This window comes from Lytechinus pictus, chromosome 8 (genome assembly GCF_037042905.1).
Source record: "Lytechinus pictus isolate F3 Inbred chromosome 8, Lp3.0, whole genome shotgun sequence".
NCBI lineage: Eukaryota > Metazoa > Echinodermata > Echinoidea > Temnopleuroida > Toxopneustidae > Lytechinus > Lytechinus pictus.
In genome coordinates this window covers 38,032,129-38,052,866 of record NC_087252.1, presented here as the reverse complement: position 1 = coordinate 38,052,866, position 20,738 = coordinate 38,032,129, and the positions used below count along the sequence as shown (strand labels likewise).

Genomic DNA, 20,738 nt, shown 5'->3' with positions numbered 1-20,738 from the left:
TTTGGACTTTATTATAAATTTTTAAACAACCGGGTTTGGAAAAAAGACTTTGGACTTATATTATAATTTTTTAAACAACCGGGTCTGGAAAAAGACTGTGGACTTATATCATGAATTTTTTAACAACCGGGTCTGGAAAAAAGACTTTGGACTTATATTGTAATTTTTGAAACAATCAGGTCTGGAAAAAGACTTTGGACTTATGTTATAATTTTTTAATTAACCGGGTCTGGAAAAAAGACTTTGCACTTTTGTGCTATATGAACGCATTACTATAGGATTTTAGTTTAGAACGGATTCGCCAAAAATCCCTTCAAACTTATTACATTTGTGGGTAAAGTCATTATTACATTTGTGGGTGATCAAAAATTATTACATTTGTGGGTAAAGTGCATTATTACATTTGTGGGTGAAATAATTTAATTATTACATTTGTGGGTAAAGTGTTATTACATTTGTGGGTAAAGTGTTATTACATTTGTGGGTGCAACAGTGGCTCGCCCCCCCCCCCCCCCTGGATCAGCCTATGCACTGGCTTATTTGATTTGATATTAATACATTTTATATCGTTTCGTTTTTCACTCTCATATTACCTGCACTATGACTAGGGATCTGTCTCAGAATGATATCACGGTTATAGCTGAACAAGCCATTACGGATCTATCATCATTACGGTCTTTTTATTCAGATTTGATGTAGTGGCAGGTGTTGAGTGCTAATTTTTAGGGGCAGGAAAATCACACTAAATCTTCCTTTTATACAAGCCATCCGTGCTTATGGTGTTAAGATTCACAATCTTCAGCCCTTGAAATGTATTTATTGAGATATATTTCTGCTATTTGTCAATTGAAAATAGTGAAATTTTGAGCAGAAATCTTGGGTTACCTCTGGCTAGAGAGCAGAGCCTTCAGTGTGGTCCCATGTACCACTTTTTGTGTTGGATGACTCAACCTTGGATCTGGAAGTGCAACAATACATATGTCACCTAGCGCTAGCCAAAGTCCAATCTACACCCAGCTCTCCATCATCAAGCTTCACCTTACACCCAAGAGATGTTGTAATGTATTAACCATGCTCTTATATGATTTTTGAACTCCTTTTCTTGAAAACTGTAGGCCTACTCAAATTATTACCGGCTTGATTGACCTCTTAACTTTCATTGCATGTAAGCCTAATTGACTGCATTAAAAGATGGCAACTGCTACTGCTAGTATATCAGCAAGCATGTCAGGTACATCAAAAGAAGCTTCCAAACCTGAATACAAGAAGCAAGCACCACTGAAGTTTACACTTAGTTCACAACATGGATTAATACCTAAGTCAAGTAAAGCTAAAGATATTTTGCAGGCACCAGAAAGAAATGTTGTTGAACAGAGTATAAATCTAGATCTACCAATGTGTGGAAAGTGTGATAAGTGCATCCTGCCTGACCCTGATGATTATGATTCTGGTATTGATAAAGAACAGGGCCATCCTCTATCGGTGGTTTGTGATGTCTGTAAAACTTATTATCATCGACAATGCAGTGGCCTATCAGATGAACTTTTTGAGATCATCAGCAAATTTGGCACGCAGGGCACTCGAGACATACCATGGCATTGCTCGATCTGTAAAAAGTATGCTCAAGTGATGTTTGACGAGATGATTGATTTAAGAAGAAGGCAAGATTTGTTAGAAAGAGAATTCAATCAAGTCAAAGAAAAGCTGAAAAGTGTTGGCGAACTCGGGCCAACAGTGGTGAGTGAAGATGACCCAAACCTCTATAGCGCCGTAAAGGAAGTAATGGAACAAGATAAAAGACAGAAGAATATTGTAGTCACCAATATGGCTGATGTCACCGCTACAAGTACGCAGAAAGCTGTATTGAAAGCCGCCAAAGACCTATTTCAAGGCAAACTCCAAGTAAGCTCTAGTGATATTGAGAAAGCCGAAACCATTGTCACAGAAAAGGGAGTTCTAGTAAAGGTACAGATGAAAAACTTAAAAGCTAAGAAAACGGCACTCTCTAATGCAAAACTCCTACAACACGATGAGGTGTCAAAAAATGTATACCTGAAGCCAGACCTGACTTACAAACAGCGATGCAAAGAAGCCAAATTAAGACTAGAACTGAAGCGTCGGAGGGAAATGGGAGAGAGGAATCTGAGGATAGTGAGGGGGAAAATCATGGAAATAGACCCCCCTCCAGTAAAGGAACTGAAGTAAACACTTCAATACTAAGCACCACTGTTTATAGCGCACCATTAAAGCACAATGAAGCAAACTTTTTAAATGATCCAAGAACTTCAGAGGTAAATCACCATGGAGAGGATCCACGAGATTATGAGTTATCTAAGTTCTCAAGGAAACAAGAAGCAATCAAAGACAACCAACCAGAAAAGCACAAGAACTTTAATAATGACATGGATCATAACTCCCAAAATAAAGCAAGTAACAGTAAACCAAACATTAAAGGAAATGTCACTAGAAAGAAGTTGAAATGCATATTCACAAATGCCCAAAGCATTGTCAACAAAAGAGACGAACTACAGAGTACTGTATACCAAGAAGAGCCAGATATAATAAGCATTGTAGAGACATGGCTAAATAGTAAGATATCAGATGCTGAGATACAAATTCCTGGTTATCAAGCCACTCGTCTAGATAGGCAAAACAGACCACATGGAGGTGTTCTATTGTACACCAAGGAAGGAATAGAAGTACAACAAAGGACAGATTCTGAGCTAAATATCTACAACGAAGCACTATGGTGTGATATCACTAGCCAAGGCACAGAACTAGATTTGTTAATTGGTATTGTGTACAGAAGCCCCAACAATACAAATGAAGAGAACGACAACTTAAACAAAGCCTTATGCCTGCTAAATAAAGTACAGAAAGACATCTTGATCATGGGCGACTTCAATTATCGTGATATTAATTGGGAAGCAGGCTCAGGCAAGTCAGAAGCTTTTTTGGATGTTATTATGGACAACCTGTGGACTCAACATGTGTCCGCACCGACGAGACAAGAATCACTCCTGGACCTTGTGATTACATCAAACCCTTGTGCAATCGATGAAGTAGAAATCATAGCACACTTGGGAAATAGTGACCATACTATGCTACGATGGGATACAAACTACTACGTAAATCAGAATGACACTGTACCTAAACGAGACTTCAAATCTGCCAACTTTGATGCAATCAGAAGTGAATTAGAAGAAATTGATTGGAATAACAAACTAAACAACAAATCAGCTGATCAGGCATGGAATGAAACTAAGGCTGTGCTTCATCGGCTAATATATGACTATGTACCTACAAAACAACAACGCAAAAAGAAGAAGACGCTGTGGCTCACGAGGAGAGCACAGAAATCGATTCGTCGCAAACACAGAGCATGGAAGCGATATAAATCCCAGAAGACAACTCAAAGATTTGAGCACTATAAGCAGTGCCAGAAAGAGGCAAAGCGTGAAGTAGAAGTAGCCAAAAGAAGCTTTGAGAAAAGACTAGCTGAGAATATAAAGGAAGATACTAAAAGCTTCTATGCATATGTGAGAACGAAACAGAAGGTAAAGGATTCCGTCGGGCCTCTTAAGAATGAAGCTGGCGAAACAATTAACCCAGGAGTTGATACAGCTAACGCCCTCAACAACTATTTTGTGACGGTGTTTGCAGATGAGAAAATGAAGCACCCATTCCTCAAACAATATTTCAAGGACCAAATGACATGTTTCTCAAAGACTTCTCGATAACCGATGAATGTGTCAGAAAGAAATTGGAAGCGCTTGATCCAACAAAGGCTGCTGGACCAGATGAGATACCTCCAGTCGTTCTCACGACTATGGCAAGCCAACTATGTGCACCCCTAGCTTACATATTCAACAAATCCTTAGAAGAAGGAATAGTGCCTCCAGATTGGAAACTTGCCCATGTTATCCCAATCTTTAAAAAAGGATCAAGGTCAAAGCCTAACAACTATAGACCAATCAGCCTAACTTCAACAGCTGGGAAAGTTATGGAAAGCATAGTTAGAGACAAGATTACTGAGCACGTTGAGAAACACAACCTTATCTTTGACACTCAACATGGCTTCACCAAAGGAAGGTCAACAACAACGAATTTGCTGGAGTATCTCGAAATCATCACAAAGAGAGTCGACGAGGGTACGCCAGTTGATGTCGTATACCTCGATCTAGCAAAAGCGTTTGACACCGTACCACACAAAAGACTAATCAGGAAAATTGAAGCACATGGGATCGGTGGTAAGTTACTACAATGGATCAAAAGTTGGCTCAGTGATCGTAAACAAAGAGTTAGTACACAGCGAGCAGAATCTGATTGGAGGGAAGTTACCAGCTCCGTTGTTCAAGGCTCTGTGCTGGGCCCACTCTGTTTTTTGATGTATGTAAATGATATGGATATTGGAATCAACAATGACTCAAAAATCAGCAAATTTGCAGATGATACCAAGCTTATACATGCCGTACAAACTGACAAAGACATACAAGGTATGCAACAGTCGATCAATCACCTCGATAGATGGGCAGCAAAATGGCTGATGAGATTCAACATAGACAAGTGTGCAGTTATGCATTTTGGATCCAACAACCCTCACCAAGTGTATTCACTGAATGGCTCTGCACTAAAAGAAACAGTCGAAGAAAAAGATCTCGGGATTCTTGTCAATAAATCACTAAAAGTTGCTTCCCAATGTGCAGCAGCGGCCAAGAGAGGCAATATGGTACTAGGGATGATCAAACGCAACTTTACATTTAAAAATAGACAAGTGATCCTGAAACTGTACAAATCGCTGGTACGTCCACACTTGGACTATGCAATGCAGACTTGGAATCCATACCTAGCAAAGGACAAACAAATACTGGAGAAGGTCCAAGCAAGAGCTACAAAAATGATCCCTGATATCCATGATCTATCCTATGAAGACAGGCTTGCCAGAGTAAACCTCACTACGTTATAAAGGAGGAGAGAAAGGGGAGACCTCATTCAAACATACCGAATCATGACACAAATGGACAAATCAAACCCGGACAATTATTTCCAGAGAGTAGAGTGTGCCAGAACAAGAGGACACTCTCTTAAATTTTCCAAGCAACGATCTAGATTGGATATACGGAAACACTTCTTTAGCCAAAGGGTTGTCAATCAATGGAATAAACTCCCACAGTCCACAGTTGACGCACCAACACTCCTGCAATTTAAGATACAATTATCAAAATTGGGTTTTTAAATGGGTTCTAAGAGCCTCCTTAACCCTGCCACACTCATCTGTACACCCTCGTCATGAAGACAGTGAGATGTGGCCATCAAGGTAAATTCAAGGTAAAAAAAGTATCACTTCATATGTAAGCTTGTCAAATGAGATTGCCTTTGAATTCGCTAAAAGTGTTTTGAAATGTACAAATATGATAAACATAGCACTAATCTATTACTTTTATATGATAACATTTCGCAATGGTTAGATGTATGTGACTATGCCCATCTCCAATATCAAGGGCAAAGATCGATTGCTCTTGATTCTGATTAAATAATGATTCTGAATAAGAAGAGGTCAAAATCTATATCTTTAAATTATTATGAGTACGATGTCTAACAATTCTGTCAGTCTTGAATTTCTATTCACGATGTACAGATTTAAAATAACATAAGGGAAATCAAATACTCTGATTTCTTCTGAAATGAGTGAAATTCAAACAAATAGCCAAGTATAATTTACAACGTTATCGGGTGAACTGCATTACAGATCAAAGTAAGGAAGCCTTGAACTGACATTAATCGTATTATGTATATTAATGTTATAGTTGTATGTGACTATGCCCATCTCCAATATTAAGGGCAAAGATCGATTGCTCTTGATTCTGATAACAAGATTATTCTGAATAATAAGAGGTGAAAATTTATATCTTTGAATTATTATGAGTACGATCTCTAAAAATTCTGACAGTTTCGATTCCATACTCAGGATGTAAAGATGTAAAATGACATAAAAGGAATCAAATAATACAATTCATTCTGAAATAAGTGAAATTCAAACGAATTAGTAGCCAAATTATAATTCACAACGTTATTGCTTGGACTGTATTACATAAAACGAAGGAAGCTTTGAACTGACATTAATCATACAAAATTCCTTTTATTGTAAAGGGTATGGAATTAAGACTTTAATCAGAGTTTAAATAATTTTGTAAGAGAAAAACGTGTCTTTGAACTGTTGTATTTACGTTGAAATTGTAATTAGGATTAACCAAATGATTGCACGTGAAATGCAATCTTTAATGATGTTTGTGTTATCCACTTATGAGATTTCCAGTTGAATAAAAACCTAATTCAAAATATTCATACAAACAGGGAATATAAAACACAAAGATTTAGAAGGATATATTACCAAGTCATTTGAAAATATCTTACGTTGCCAACTTATGGGTATGCATTGTCTGAACAATGTGTAAAAATGATGACCAATGGCTTATTTCATTTGATTTTGTTTTCCTTGTTTTAATTTTTTTCATTCTCATCTTACCTACACTTTGACTAGGGAACTGTCTCATGAGGCTATCACGTTTATAGCTGACCAAGCCTTTACAGGTTTATTATTATTACGAAATTTGTGAGTATCAATCATTTCATGTGTAAACTTGTCAAATGAGATCGGTTTTGAATTTGCTCAAAGTGTTTTGGAATGTACAAATATAATGAACATAACTCTGATTTATTACTGATATGAAATTTTGTAATGTTACGGATGTATGTGACTGTGCCCATCTGCAATGTTAAAGGCCCAAATAGCTCTTGATTCTGATAACAAAATAATTGTGAATAAGAAGAGGTCAAAATTTCTATCTTGAAATTATTACGAGTACGATCTCTAACAGTTCTGACAGTGTTGATTCCCTACTCACGATGTAACGATTTTATATGATATAAGAGGAATCAAATACTATAATCTATTCTGAAATAAGTAAAATTCAAATAAATTAGTAGCCAAATTATAATTCACAACGTAATATTGCGAGGACTATACTACATATCAATGTAACGAAGCTGTGAACTGAAATTAGTCATATAAAATCCCTTTTTAGTATTAAAGGCTATGTAATTAAGACTTTTATCAGAGTTTATATCATTTTGTAATAAAAAAAAATGTATCTTTGACTTTTTTTATTTAAGTTATTGTAATTTGGATTAACCAAATGATTGCATGTGAAGTGCAACATTTTATCAAACTTTACTGATGTATGTTTTATCCATCCATTTATGAAATTTTCTGTTGAAAAATAACCTACTTCTGCAAGTCTGCTCCGAAAACCTATTCTAAAGCGTTCACACAAAAAGTAAATATGAAACAAAAGATTTAGAAATATAGATTCAGAAGAGGTCCAAATTTATATATTTAAATTATTAAGCTTTCGATCTCTAACATTTCTGAGAGTCAAATGACTCACGATGTAAAGATGTCAAATGACATAAGCGAAATCAAATACTCTGATTTTTTCAGAAACAAGAAACATTCAAACGAATTAGTAGCCAAATTATAATTCACAACGTTATTGCGTGGACTGCATTATACAGTGCGACCCAGAAAAAACGAAACCGAGATTAAGCGATGATCTATCATAACTTAATCACAAATACAATAGACAAATGACCTACCATTGTAAAGCTTAGAATCTCTCCTTTCATCTGAAATTACTTAAATTATTTCTCATTCACGCATGAGCGAGCAAAAACAATTTGAAGAGGGGATACCAAAAAGTCATTTGGCGGGCCGTATCTGGGTTTTAAAAAGAAAAACACATTTTTAAAAAGTTCAATATCTGCTCTTAATTTGATACCTCAATTACAGAAAATGGTCAAGAAATAACAAAGTTCTGGTTATTTGAAATAAGGCTTGAATTTCAATAATGTCATAAAATGAAGAGGTTTTACAGGCTAGCGTTCAAACTCACTCGACACTCCGTTTTGTTGACGATCAGCCATGCATTAAGTCTTTTCTTAACCAAGCAATAGCTTCTGTGGGAAACCGGTGAAAACACGTTTATTAAATGAAATTCTGGAAATACAAGCATTTTTTCGAAGGAACATAACTTTTTTACTTCTTGACCATTTGTTTGTGATTAAGGTAACAAATAAAAGAGCAGATATTGACATTTTTAGGCATGTGATTTTCTTTTTGAAATTCAGATACCCCCGCCAAATTAGTTTTTGGTATCCTTTCTTCAAATTGTGTTTGCTCACTAATGCGTATGGGGAATAAGCTAAGTAATATCAGATGAAAGAGGAGATTCTAAGCTTTACATTGGTAGGTCATTTGTCTATTGTATTTGTGATTAAGTTATGATAAATCATCGCTTAATCTCGGTTTCGTTTTTCTGGGACGCACTGTATATCAACATAATGAACTTTGAACTGACATTAATCGTACAAAATCCCTTTTAGTATTGGAGGGTATGGAATTAAGACTTGAATCAGAATTTAAATAATTTTTTTCAGAAAAATTAGTGTGTCTTTCAACTTTAGTATTTAAGTTGTAATTATAATTTGGATATACCGAATGATTGCATATGAAGGGCAAAATTTTCCCAAACTTTACTGATGTATGTTTTATCCATTCATGAGATTTCCAGTTGAATAATAAACCACTTCTTCAAATCTGCTCCGAATAATTATTCCTAAGTGTTCATACAAAATGGAAATATAAATCAGAAGACTTAGAAAGCTATAAAACCTAGTTATTTGACAATATCTTACGTTGCCAATTTATGGATATACATTGACTGGACAATGTGTAAAAATGTTGACCACTGGCTTATTTGAATTTAAATTCATACATTTTTTATTGTTTTGTTTTTCTCTCTCATCTTACCTACACAATGACTAGATATCTGTCTCATAATGCTATCACGGTTATAGCTGAACAAGACTTTCCAGGTCTATTCTCACTAGAGTCTTTGTAAGTATCACTTCATATGTAAACTTGTTAAATGAGATTACTCTTGAATTTGCTCAAAGTGTTTTGAAACGTACAAATATAATAAACTATTATTGATATGATAGCATTTTGTAATGTTATAGATGTATTTGATTATGCCCATCTGCAATATTACGGGCAGATCTTGATTGCTCTTGATTCTGATTACATAATGATTCTGAATAAGAAGAGGTCAAAATTTATATCTTTAAATTATTATGAGTACGATCTCTAACAGTTCTGACAGTCTTGATTCCCTACTCACGATTTAAAGATATAAAATGACATAAAAGGAATCAAATACTATAATTCATTGCGTGGACTGTTTTATATGTTTTCGATCATACCGAAATGAGAGACAAGTCGCAAATCACTTCGACAAACCAATAAAAAAAATCCAAATTTTTAAGATTTTTTTTCTAATTTGTCCATGTTTCATAATTACTCTGTGAAAAAAATGAAAGAAATTGAAGACAGGAAAGTGATAAAAAAACAATTTACCTGCGAGTGTCTTTTTTTCGGTCAGTTCGAAAATTTATGATACTTGGCACGCTCGACTTGATCAAATTTTACCTCATACTAAGCTCCACCCCTAGCAACGTACGCCATTGTTGATTGACTATTCATTTAAACTCGTGTACAGCTGGCGGCGGACGAACGACCGGCCGCTCGCTCGATCGATCGATCGGTACAATGATTCAGCTTCAAAAGAAAGATCAAAAGCATCGATTTCAATGCGTATTCTGTAATTTAAAAGGGGGGCTTCTTGACATAAGTTAACAAACGGGATACAACTTCTAAGGGGTTATTTTAGGTGATAATACAGAGTTTTCGCAATCCTCTACAACGCAACATTAGAGTCCGGTAACACAACAGTTAACGATTAATCATAGACCCGATTTTCTAGATTGATTGTACATTATAGTCAATACAATCGAACATAGAAAACTGTTCTACAATCATTGATAAGCTTTGTGTTACAGGCCCTATAGATCTTGATTTTCGTGTGCAAAATTATTTCATACGATACCAGCCTGCCATGCCATGCCATTTGCCTGCCTGAGCTCGCGGCGGGACTGTACTATCATGAATATCATGACTCCAGCTGGCTGGAGACATGCGAAATGTAGATTATAAAATGGATGGGAAAGTGGTTTTTCAGACATATCGAGTACATATTGAGTAAGGAAAAACTTACTGAATTCAGATTTAGATATAAATCATAATAGTCCATCGAATCGATGTTGCATCTAATGTGGATTATTTGTGGATCACTGGCAATTGATTCCATGGTTCAGATCACCTCTCCAGCTGAACCATTTCGCATGCGCTGATATGTACACAGCATATGCAATAGGCTTATTCGTCTGAAACACACCCAACTTTGCGTTTTACCCCTTTCCCTACTCTTCCTACACAAACGATATGCCTCTAGCACACAATGTAATTGGCATTATGTATTACTTTCCCCCGAAATGGGTGATTAGATTCAAATTTTCGGGGGAACCACTTCCATTGACGAGTGGATACCAGGCGCGACCGTGGGGTTTCGAAAAGCATCCTACACAAGGGAAGCAAGTCTTTTCCAGATTATGAAAATGCATCCCTTAACAAGAATTTGGCTTGTGAAACCCTACAAGACTTGTATTGGAAATGAATCCGCTTTTCAGTGTTTTAAACATCGTTTTTGACACCCTAAACGTTATTATATAGGCCTATACGTAACGTATTTGCCCACTCTTTCCCTTTTTACGCGTGGTCGCGCCTGGTATCCACTCGCCAATGGAAGTGGGCCCCCTAGGCGTCCTCTCGAGCTCTAGGATGAACCAAATGTGGGTCTGGAAAGTCGTCCTAAATCGGATATGTCGCTGTTACCATGGTATTTTGCACACGAACCACAGATATTGATGTTTCCGGTGCAGATGCGAAAGCTAATCAAAATCCTCATGTCACATAATTCAAATTGCTGGACAGCCTTTTACGACGGGCCCAAAAGTCTCTTCCAAAATCAACTACCGTCGTAAATAAGCGTTCGCGTTCTCTAACGAAAGGTCGGGAACGGTACCAGGCGGGGGCGTCAGCGATAGATTGATATCTGATATTCTAGAGTATTAGCCTGGCTATAATTGCGAAATAAAAGTCATTCAGAACACGGTTTGTTTGTGAGGATTAAAGGTATCCTTTCTTTTAAATTTCACTCTTTCCTTTCCATAATATTCATAAACAAGTTCTGAGTCCATACAATGTATTGTATTGGTCAGAAAGAACTGTTTTTAGAACTGTTTTTATTCTAAAAAAAAAATATATAAAGATGAGAAGTTTTGCCAAGTGAGCTTTCTTTGGAAGTGTTTTTTAGAACTGACATAAAAATGAAGAGCACCACCTTGAGACCAAATGAAATCAATATCTGCTCATAAATATTCATATCTCTCGCCTCTGCGCGAGTCTGAAGCAAGTGCCGATCTCAAGTGCCAATGCACGGAACGGGCGCATACCGCGGAGTCGAGTGTGTTCCTTTCCTGGTTTCAATTGCGACTTTTTCTTGCAATTCCACAGTAGAAAGGGTGTACATTCGTGCAGTCCCTCGAATCATGGACCTACTATATAGCGATGCAAATACAAATAACTTGGAAACAACCAAGGAGCTACTTGAAATGACCATCATAATAATTGTGATGTTATGCACGTTATTTTATATCGCGGAGAATATTAATAGACCTATATCTGGGCAGAGTATCAGGTGCCGAGAGGGAGAGAGAAAGAAGGGGGGGGGGGTGATCTCCGATGAAAAGGGGAAATGAAAACAAGGTCTGACGGCTTTTTCCTTCCTTTCATCTTTGCTTCGTTGATCTGTATTGTTTCTCAATTTCTCCAGGGTATGGAGGGAATGAGATCGGGTGCTTGTGAAAGGGAGAGAAAGGCCTATATTCTTATTTATTATATTTTTTCTAGTTTTTTATTTCTATTTTTTTCTTATATCAGGGGTGTTTTGATTTTCAGCTGAATTTCAGCTTATATTTGGCTTTCCTCTGTACAAAAGTATGGGAGCTCTTTCTATCTCAGATTTTTTCGATACTCTTCAGCTTTTTTCAGATCTTTTTATTTGTGACCACTCACATCCCTGTTATATCTACATATGTATTTGTGTTTTGTTCCGATTCACTGAATTGTTATCATTTTCTTCAGGTTCTGTATTTTGATTTTTTTCATTATTATCACGTGTAGTAATATACGTTGTAATTTCTTAATTGTCTTAATAATAGGGCTATGCTACATTTTTTAAAGGAAAAATTAGAAATAATTTTGTATTGAACTAGCTTGGCCGCCAATTTCGTATGTTGCTTTGTGTGTCCTATAGGCCTATATAATGTTCTCTATCCACCACTGAATTTGTCAATATACTGCCTCACCGTATTTATCAATTAAATTGGACAAATACCGCGTGGCCTAGTGTTTTTTTTTTTACAATATCCAGGGGCGGATCCAGCTCTCACTAATAAGGAGGGAGGGGACTGAAAAATATTTAATATTCCCTCATTGGCGTACCTGGCATATTTATTGCGTAATCAATAAACACAATTTTTTTGTAACAACTCCCCCCCCCCCCCCCCCATATGGAGGAAAATTGTGAATTCACAGAATCCCTTGTTATGTGAGTTATTTCACCACTCATTTTTTTTTTTTGTACCATTTTGAAATGTGTCTGTACCAATTAAAATGAAGTCACTGATTTGCCTTTTTCCCTTGACATAAACCGATGCATGCGAGTTTTACACACAAATGAAATAGTGCTCGCTCAGTTCACCCTGATAAAAGTTTGTTGTAAAATAACAGAAACATATCAATGAAGCTGTGAGGAAAATCCGTAATAGATTAAGAAAGTTATTATAAATTTAAATTATGGATTTGTGACGTTATAATCGAGCAGCTGCCCATTATGTCATGCAATAATTATATCATGCTTGAATTTCATTTTTTAATGGTTCCTGATGACTTATTTTCTGTTTTCTTTTCATGATCGGGTGTAAAATGATTTGTCTATTGGTGTACAAAAAGTAAAGTAAAAACGATTTTCGATTTTCTGAGAAAATGACATTTTATTAATTTTTTAACATTCGCTATGTAGAAATGCTGCTCGCAAATGACGTCACAACTAAAAAAAAATTATGATAACTTTCAATTCTGTGATGGATTTATCTCAAATCTTCAGCAATTTTAATGCTATTTTTACAATAAACTTTTTGTTAGGGTTAACTTCCGCTTTAACATTTTGTCAATATTCTGTTCCGATTCACCAAATATCGACAAACACTTTTTTGCTATTTGTCAATATGACGGCCATTTGAGCAAAGAAAAAACAAAACAAAAACAAAACGAGGGGGGTTAGTCTCATATCTGGAATTCCCGGGAACTCTTTATTAGTCAGATGATTGACCAATCAGACGGTTAACCAATCACATTCTTCTTATTCTAATGAATATTCATAACGGACAAGAACATCTGGCATACGTGTTGTAAAATCAATAAATAGAGCTAGATGCCCCACAATCCCGGCATTTCCGTTCAACTGCAGACAAGCAATCATCGATTCGTCTTGTCTTCACTCTGTTTCTCATTTTGTACTTTCTTTGATTGCGGTAAGTGTTATATACCATCAAGTGATTTATATTTGCATTACTTTCATTTACACATAACGCAATGTGTGCGTTTGTGTGTGTGTGTGTGTGTGTGTGTGTACATGGGCTATGGGCTATGATATGGTTGTATAGCGTCCTTTATTAAGTAGTCTAGCTTTTGATCTTTGATCTTCATCAGGACTGTAACTCTGTAAGCATGAAAACACAGAATACAATATGATGGCTTAAATCAGAGGTACATGTAGGCTATAAAATGGTGATGTTTCAGTTTGCTTTAATAGAGTATCGGCACCAGCTTAAATGGAGAAGGGTGTTCTTCTGAGTATTGTGATACCTCATTTATCAAAATCGGTCAAAAATTGAGAAGGTGCCGCCAAAAAAAATGATTTTGGCTCCATAGGACCACCCCCCTTTGAAAACGTGTGTATTATACATTTCTTGACATATTTTGTAACATTTCTCGGCAATAAATGCACAACGCGTATAAACATTTTTTACCGCACCTCTCACTGACTTTTAACTTTCAAGTCTCGTACAACTTTTGAGACTGAATTTGCGACACTCGGGTGCGCGGTTCCAAAGTTGTGCAACATTTTGGAAATAAATGTCGGGCCTAAAATTGCCCCAATAGATGATTTTGTGTACAAAATCCAGTGTAAATTCTTTATGTAGCCACAATTGAAAAATATTTCATTACTTTTTTTACGTCTGCTGACTAAAAGCAATTGATTTCATATTATTTACGACTGAAAAAGTATCGCTGACGATTTCCGTCGAAAAAAAGCATTAAAAAACAAAGAAATACATAATGTATAAAAATTATGTACATGGATGTTTAGAAATGGCTGTCTGATCCAGCTTGAGTTGAGTCATGGATCACATCCGAAGGGTTTTCTACAAAAGTGCATAAGAAAAATGACCTGTTTAATATTCAACGTCACATGATCTAGTGGCCCAATAAATGATCAAACTTGATTTAAAAAAATTCACCAAAAGTATCAACTCTGGCTTCGATATTATTAGATTCATTGGATTATTAATTGGTCTATAAAAACTTATACATCAACACGAAATTCACCCAAACGGATACGGAACATATAGGTTATTACAAAAATGCACTCAGACACTTCCATATTTTGCTTATTTGGGGCCACGCACACCCAGATAAGATGTTTAGGGCGACACCTTCTCATTTTTTGGCCGGTTTCAATAAAAATGGTATCAAAATGCTCAGGAGATGAACCTGCATCAAATAAGCAGGTGCCCCAAGAAATTTGGAACATTTCCATTTTTTACCCAGTATAGCCCACCTCTACTTAAATGTATTACTTAATTTGTTTATATGTATAAAGGTTTGTGATCGAATCGTAATCACCCTTGTTTATGTAATCATCATTATTGTTAATAACATTGTTCTTACCATTCATATTTTTTATCATTAATAAAATTAGCATTGTTTGTACCATCATAACTAATACTCTTAACACTACTGCTACTGTCATGACTTTTACTTCTATCATCATTTCTTAATATCATAATAGGCATTTCTGCTAACTAAACTAAATATTGCACATCAATACAGACAATGAAACAAGGGGATTTTACAAAGTAATCAAGGACAGTATTAAAGTAACATTTTCATTTGTATACGGCCTAAGTTTGAACTGAAAATGAAATAAAGATTTCCGAGTAATTGAGGTACAGTTGGGTTATCTAAATAGTTCTTTTGCAGAAATTAAAGTAGGTCTCAATGATCTAAATTTTGGATCATTGAAACTTACTTTAAAATTTACAGAGTGGACTTGGAGCTTCAAAAGTCACACTAGATATGATTATTAGTATCATTATTATTATTAATATCATGTAGATATACGTTGGGGTAACTCTAAGTTTTCAAATTTTCTCAAGTGTGTGATGAAATACATCATAAGAGGTTTTTGATGTGAGAGATAATGGGGGCGTCGTGGTCTAGTGGTTAAGACCATTGGCGGCGGAAGCCAAAATATTCAGGGAGGGGGGGGTCCACCTAAGATTTTGGGATGGACACAGGTAAAAAAAAATAGGGGGACAGGACCCCCCCCCCCCCTGCTTCCGCCGCCTATGGTTAAGACTCTCGTCTTTCAATCTGAAGGACGTGGGTTCGATTTCAAGCCATGACGTGTTTTCCTTCAGTAAGAAATTTACCCACATTGTGATGCACTCGACCCAGATGAGGTAAACGGGTACCGGCAGGAAGTAATTCCTCAAAAAGCTGTGCGCACCGGAATCGGTAGACCAGCTGAACCGGGGTAATATAGGAGCGCCTTGAGCACCTAACAAGGTGGATACGTGCACTTTACAAAATCCTCTATTATCATAATGGGTACTTTATTTATCATAGAAATATGCGATTAGGCCAGATTTTCTTTACATTTATTTAGCCGACTCCGTTAGGCATTCAAGTAAACCATTATTCTTTTACTGTTGTTCGTAAGTTGATGGGAATTCTTCGCGGCATGGTCAATTTTTTTTTTTCGAAGAAAAGGCAGTTAACTTTAAACAACAGGTGTATAGAAAGAGACAGTTTGTTCGATTATTGGTTAATATTCAAATTTAACTACGTGGGCAGGTGTAGTTCAAATACATGTCGGATTCTTAACACAACTTGTGATGTGTTTGAAGTTACTTAAGAAAACCAATTTTATTTGCTCATTTTTGTTTATACATCCATATCCATAATAGATTATAGAGAATTTGTACTGATTTTTTTGTTGGATAATAGAGTTAAATACACAGACCGGAACCAAAAATGAAAACTTATCATAACATTTCTTACAAAAATGACTTGATGACATTTTCAGCTTTTGACTAGTTTTTGTGATATCTAATTACGCCTATTTAGCGCAGCTTTCCAATTTTGCATTAAGATCACGTTTGTCAACTTCTCCTGACAAAACAATTTAGGCCCAAAAAAGAGCCAAATAGGACACCACAAAACCCATCGTTTTCACTATTAGTTCCTGTCTGGGTCTTTAAACTTGAATTTAAATATGAATAATGTATTCGATCAGTGTCTATGGTTGATGAGTGTGGGTAAGTGTGATTATGTGTGTATGAGCGCGTGTGTGAGGGTATGTGGGGTGTGTGTGTGTGTAAGAGATGATGTGTGTGAGGGGGTGACGGAAAATTTAAGAGATGTCATATATTGCGTTTTTCGCAAGGGGACAGAGTTTCAGCTGCGAAGAGTTACTACGTTTCTACTGCGCTAACCATTTGCACATTTGCTATACTGGAAGCCACATTAAACCTTTAGTCATGGTAGTTGGATAGTTGTGAAGAGATGTGAAATGTAATATCCAACAATGAGCATTTTATTTGATTTGTGCACTAAGCCATGATATGGAAATCCCAAAATGTTTCACAATAACATACTGCACGTCTACATTTGTACATTGTATACATTCATTCACACAGTGTATAGAGATTGTAAGCTGATAGAGTGTGTATACTTGAACTTATAGGTAAGTACGTAGCTTAAGAAATCTATTTTAATTGTTAGGAAAGCAAAAGCATGACTTTGATAACTTATTATATGAATATATTTGATCCACGTTACTTTAAATTGGCTAATATTATGAACATGATCTTCGAAAATAATGCCCTACCGAATCTTTCTGATGAATTCCCTGACGCCATCCCTACAACACATGTAATGTAGCTCGTCTCATTTTCATGTTTTTTGTTTCAAACATTTTTTGCTAGGAATAGTTTGCCTCTGCATTTCCCCCCATTAAGTTGTGCGTTTACATTGTATTTATGTCTTACACTAGCTGTTATCATAAAATTACCAGCTGCTTATATGTCGTTAGGCAAGATTAGGTTTTATGCATCCCATGATTGGAAAAAAAGTAGTACCATTACACACGAAATATAGTCATTTCGGTTTTCAAATTAAGATGAGTATGTACACCATAACCGTGATACGTCGTTCTTTTATAAACTTCAGGCTTTAATTGTAGCTGAACCGAGAGCCGAAGCAAGTTAATCGCGTTTACACGTAACAAAAAAGCAGATTCTGCATCGGCTCGATGCAAAAGCCGATCACAAGCCGGATCCGGATCCGCGGAGCTTCTCTATCCGGCCCGCGAGACTGTGTTTTTTTTTTTTATCGCACAATATGAAACATAGCTCAATATGATTACATTGTGTATTCATGAAACCGTAATACAAGTAATGGCAGTCAAATTAATTTGACTTTTAAACAAAGTTTAGTGGAGTCTTTTTCGTCTGCTCTACTTTCTTATTAGATGACCAGCGCTATTTTGAAAAAGTAGTTTCACATCAAACGTTGATAACACGCTGCATTTGAAAACACGTGCGCGCACATTCCAACACGCGATCAATTTGGTTAAAATGTAAGCTTAATTGCCGGTTCAGGTCTGCGGATTTCTCAGGGGTTTATTAGTCATCATTAATTGTTAGCCAGGTCAAAATGGCATCAAATTCTGCAAATAAAATAATGGTGGATGCTGAAAATCGTTTTTTCCATGAAGAATGGACAGACAAGTATGCATTCATTTTGCCGCAATGGAGCACAAGGCCAATGTGTTGGCCAATCTACTTTGACTACAAAAAAATATTGATAGGCCTACTGTACAGACCATTTGACCGCATTAGTCTCGACTTTAAGACGATGCCGACCTCATGTACCGGATTTAGACATTTGATGGTTATTTGCAACGAAATTACAAGGTTTGTAATTTGCGCGCCTTTAAAATCGCTCGATGTTGAGACAATCTGCGAGGCACTCATCCAAAAAGTCATTTGCAGTTTTGGACCACCATCATGTCTTGTCACTGATGCAGCAGCTTCTCTTACATATAAGAGTAGTATAGGAGGTGGTCTGAGAGTCCGGTTGAGGAGCAAATATTGAGGGTATGTCGCGGAAAACAATAGAATAATCCCCTGAGAACATAAGAGAGTGGAATTCTCAAACAATATGTGAAGAGGAGTGAGGGAGTGTTAGGAGAGTATATCGACGATTGATAACAATAAACATTATGCGGTCTGTTTGGACTTGTTCTTTTGTTGCGATGAGATCAAGGAAGAAATAATCGATAATAGGAAGAGTGGTCATCCCCCAAATTATACAATAAGAATGTTTTATATACCAACCAGTGGTTTGGAATGGTCGTGTGTGTTTTAAGGAATCAATGCGTATCTTTCCAAGCATAAAGTGTTGTTCATTTTTGTCTCGCCTGCATAGCAGAGCGAGACTATAGGCGCCGCTTTTCGACGGCGACGGTGGCGGCGGCGCACAGTGGGTCAGAATAAGTTGAAAGTGCGCCAAAATTATGTTCCGAGTTATATTTTTACTTTAACATGTTGATTAAGGGTAATTTTGGGCGTAGAATCGACTGAATATAATTTAAAGCCGATGTGACGTCGCCTTGATACCAAATTTTGATTGGCTACTTAAAACCTATCTGTGAAAAGACAAATTACGCTAAACAATGTGTAGTATATAAACTTTGTGTTATGTGCTATTTTCAGATTGACCAGAGTGAATGTTGGTTTATGCTTCTCACGTGCCTAAAAAGTGTGTATGAGATGCCGAAAATAATTTTATGGCATCAAAATGATCATTAATTTTATTTATAAAAAAACACCTTTGAAATCTGAAAAATATTAACCGTGCTTTATCAAGCTGTGTTGACTTGTTTAAAACACAGAGTATATATAACACCACGTATGTATCACTATGATGAGGGTTTTTGGCAGAAATTATTCTACAAGTAAGTTTTATCTCTGGAATAGTTGTGGGTATAGCCCTTATTTGCGTTAGCGACCTTTATTTTGTTTACATTATGCCCGGAATTCATGTCATTTTCATGGAATGGAAGGGGAATCGTCCTCGCTGTGCAAAAGCGAACGGCAATGTACACCCATACGGTGCTCTAAGACGACTGCCCGGTATAAAAATTACCGTTTTTGAACAGGTTTTTGGGGTGTTGTGTCAAGTAAAATCGGCTCTAACATGAAAACGGGCAAAAACGGGCAGCTAAATTTGGTATCGACTTAAAGCTTAGACATCGGGAAAAATGATGCTTATAGAATTTAGATGGAAATCCACGGAAATCCAAACGTTTCTAATGTAAATGCAAAAAACATGGATTTTCAGCCCATTTCGAGGAATAATCATCCTATAAACATCCTGAAAGGTGTCTTTTATCTACTTTGAACCCTTTGACACGAAAAAAAGAATATATCAGGATTATGTGGGAGCCATTTCGGATTCCTACATGAAAAACCTCCAGTGAAATGGCCTGTTTTTCAACTAAGTTGTCATATACGCGACATTTTCCAAAATGTCACATTTTACGATTTGAGGTAGGAAATTAACAACCTTTATGCAAATTCCAGAATGAAATATTTTGCTGAAGTATTCTTCGAAGTGTTGTCTTTCAGCTAGGCATGACAAAAATTAAAAATCTGAAATTGCCCAAAATGACTTTTGGCGCACTTTTGTTTCGCCCCGGCCCACTGTGCGGCGGCGCACAGTGGGCCAGGAGAGAGCAAAAGTGCGCCAAAACTGGTTTTTGGTCATGAAACAAATTTAGTTTTTTCATGTTCTAAGCAAAGATAAGAACCTGTAGAATGTCTCCATACAATATTTCTCCATGAAATTGATTATTAGTTGCCAATTTTATTCAATATTTTCGGAAAATGACTATTTACGGCTACCGCATGTGTAAATGACACGTTTTAGATATTTCACTGTTTTAACAAAACGAACTGCTTAATTTATTTCTAATTCACGGTGCTCTTTGATGAATGATTGTTTTAAGTGATCGAAGATTTTAAAGATATAATGATAATCCCTTCAGAGGTAATTTTGGACGAAACCATTTGACAATGGGGGGTTTTAGCTATTTTTTTTTTCCATGAGCATTTCTTTTACAAATTGCTGCCGATTGCTGCGCTGTAAATACCATGACGGTCTTTGTTATAGTTCATGCTTTACACTGATACCACATTTAGCTGCATATACGTGCATTTTCTTGAGTTATAACCAATTTTCCAACCACATGTTCGCCGTATTTATCACAAAAATCGTTCCAAGTTAGTGTCCCATTATGCGCGTGCCG

The 20,738-nt window shown here is 36.4% G+C and overlaps 1 protein-coding gene across 1 annotated transcript; it reads left to right on the top strand.

Annotated features, from left to right (window-relative positions):
- Nucleotides 1-2,402: 2,402 nt before the first annotated feature.
- Nucleotides 2,403-3,740, top strand: LOC135155303 (uncharacterized). Its single transcript, XM_064104256.1, has one exon. It carries the CDS (start codon nt 2,403-2,405, stop codon nt 3,738-3,740), a length of 1,338 nt encoding a protein of 445 aa, XP_063960326.1.
- The last annotated feature ends 16,998 nt before the right edge of the window (nt 3,741-20,738 follow it).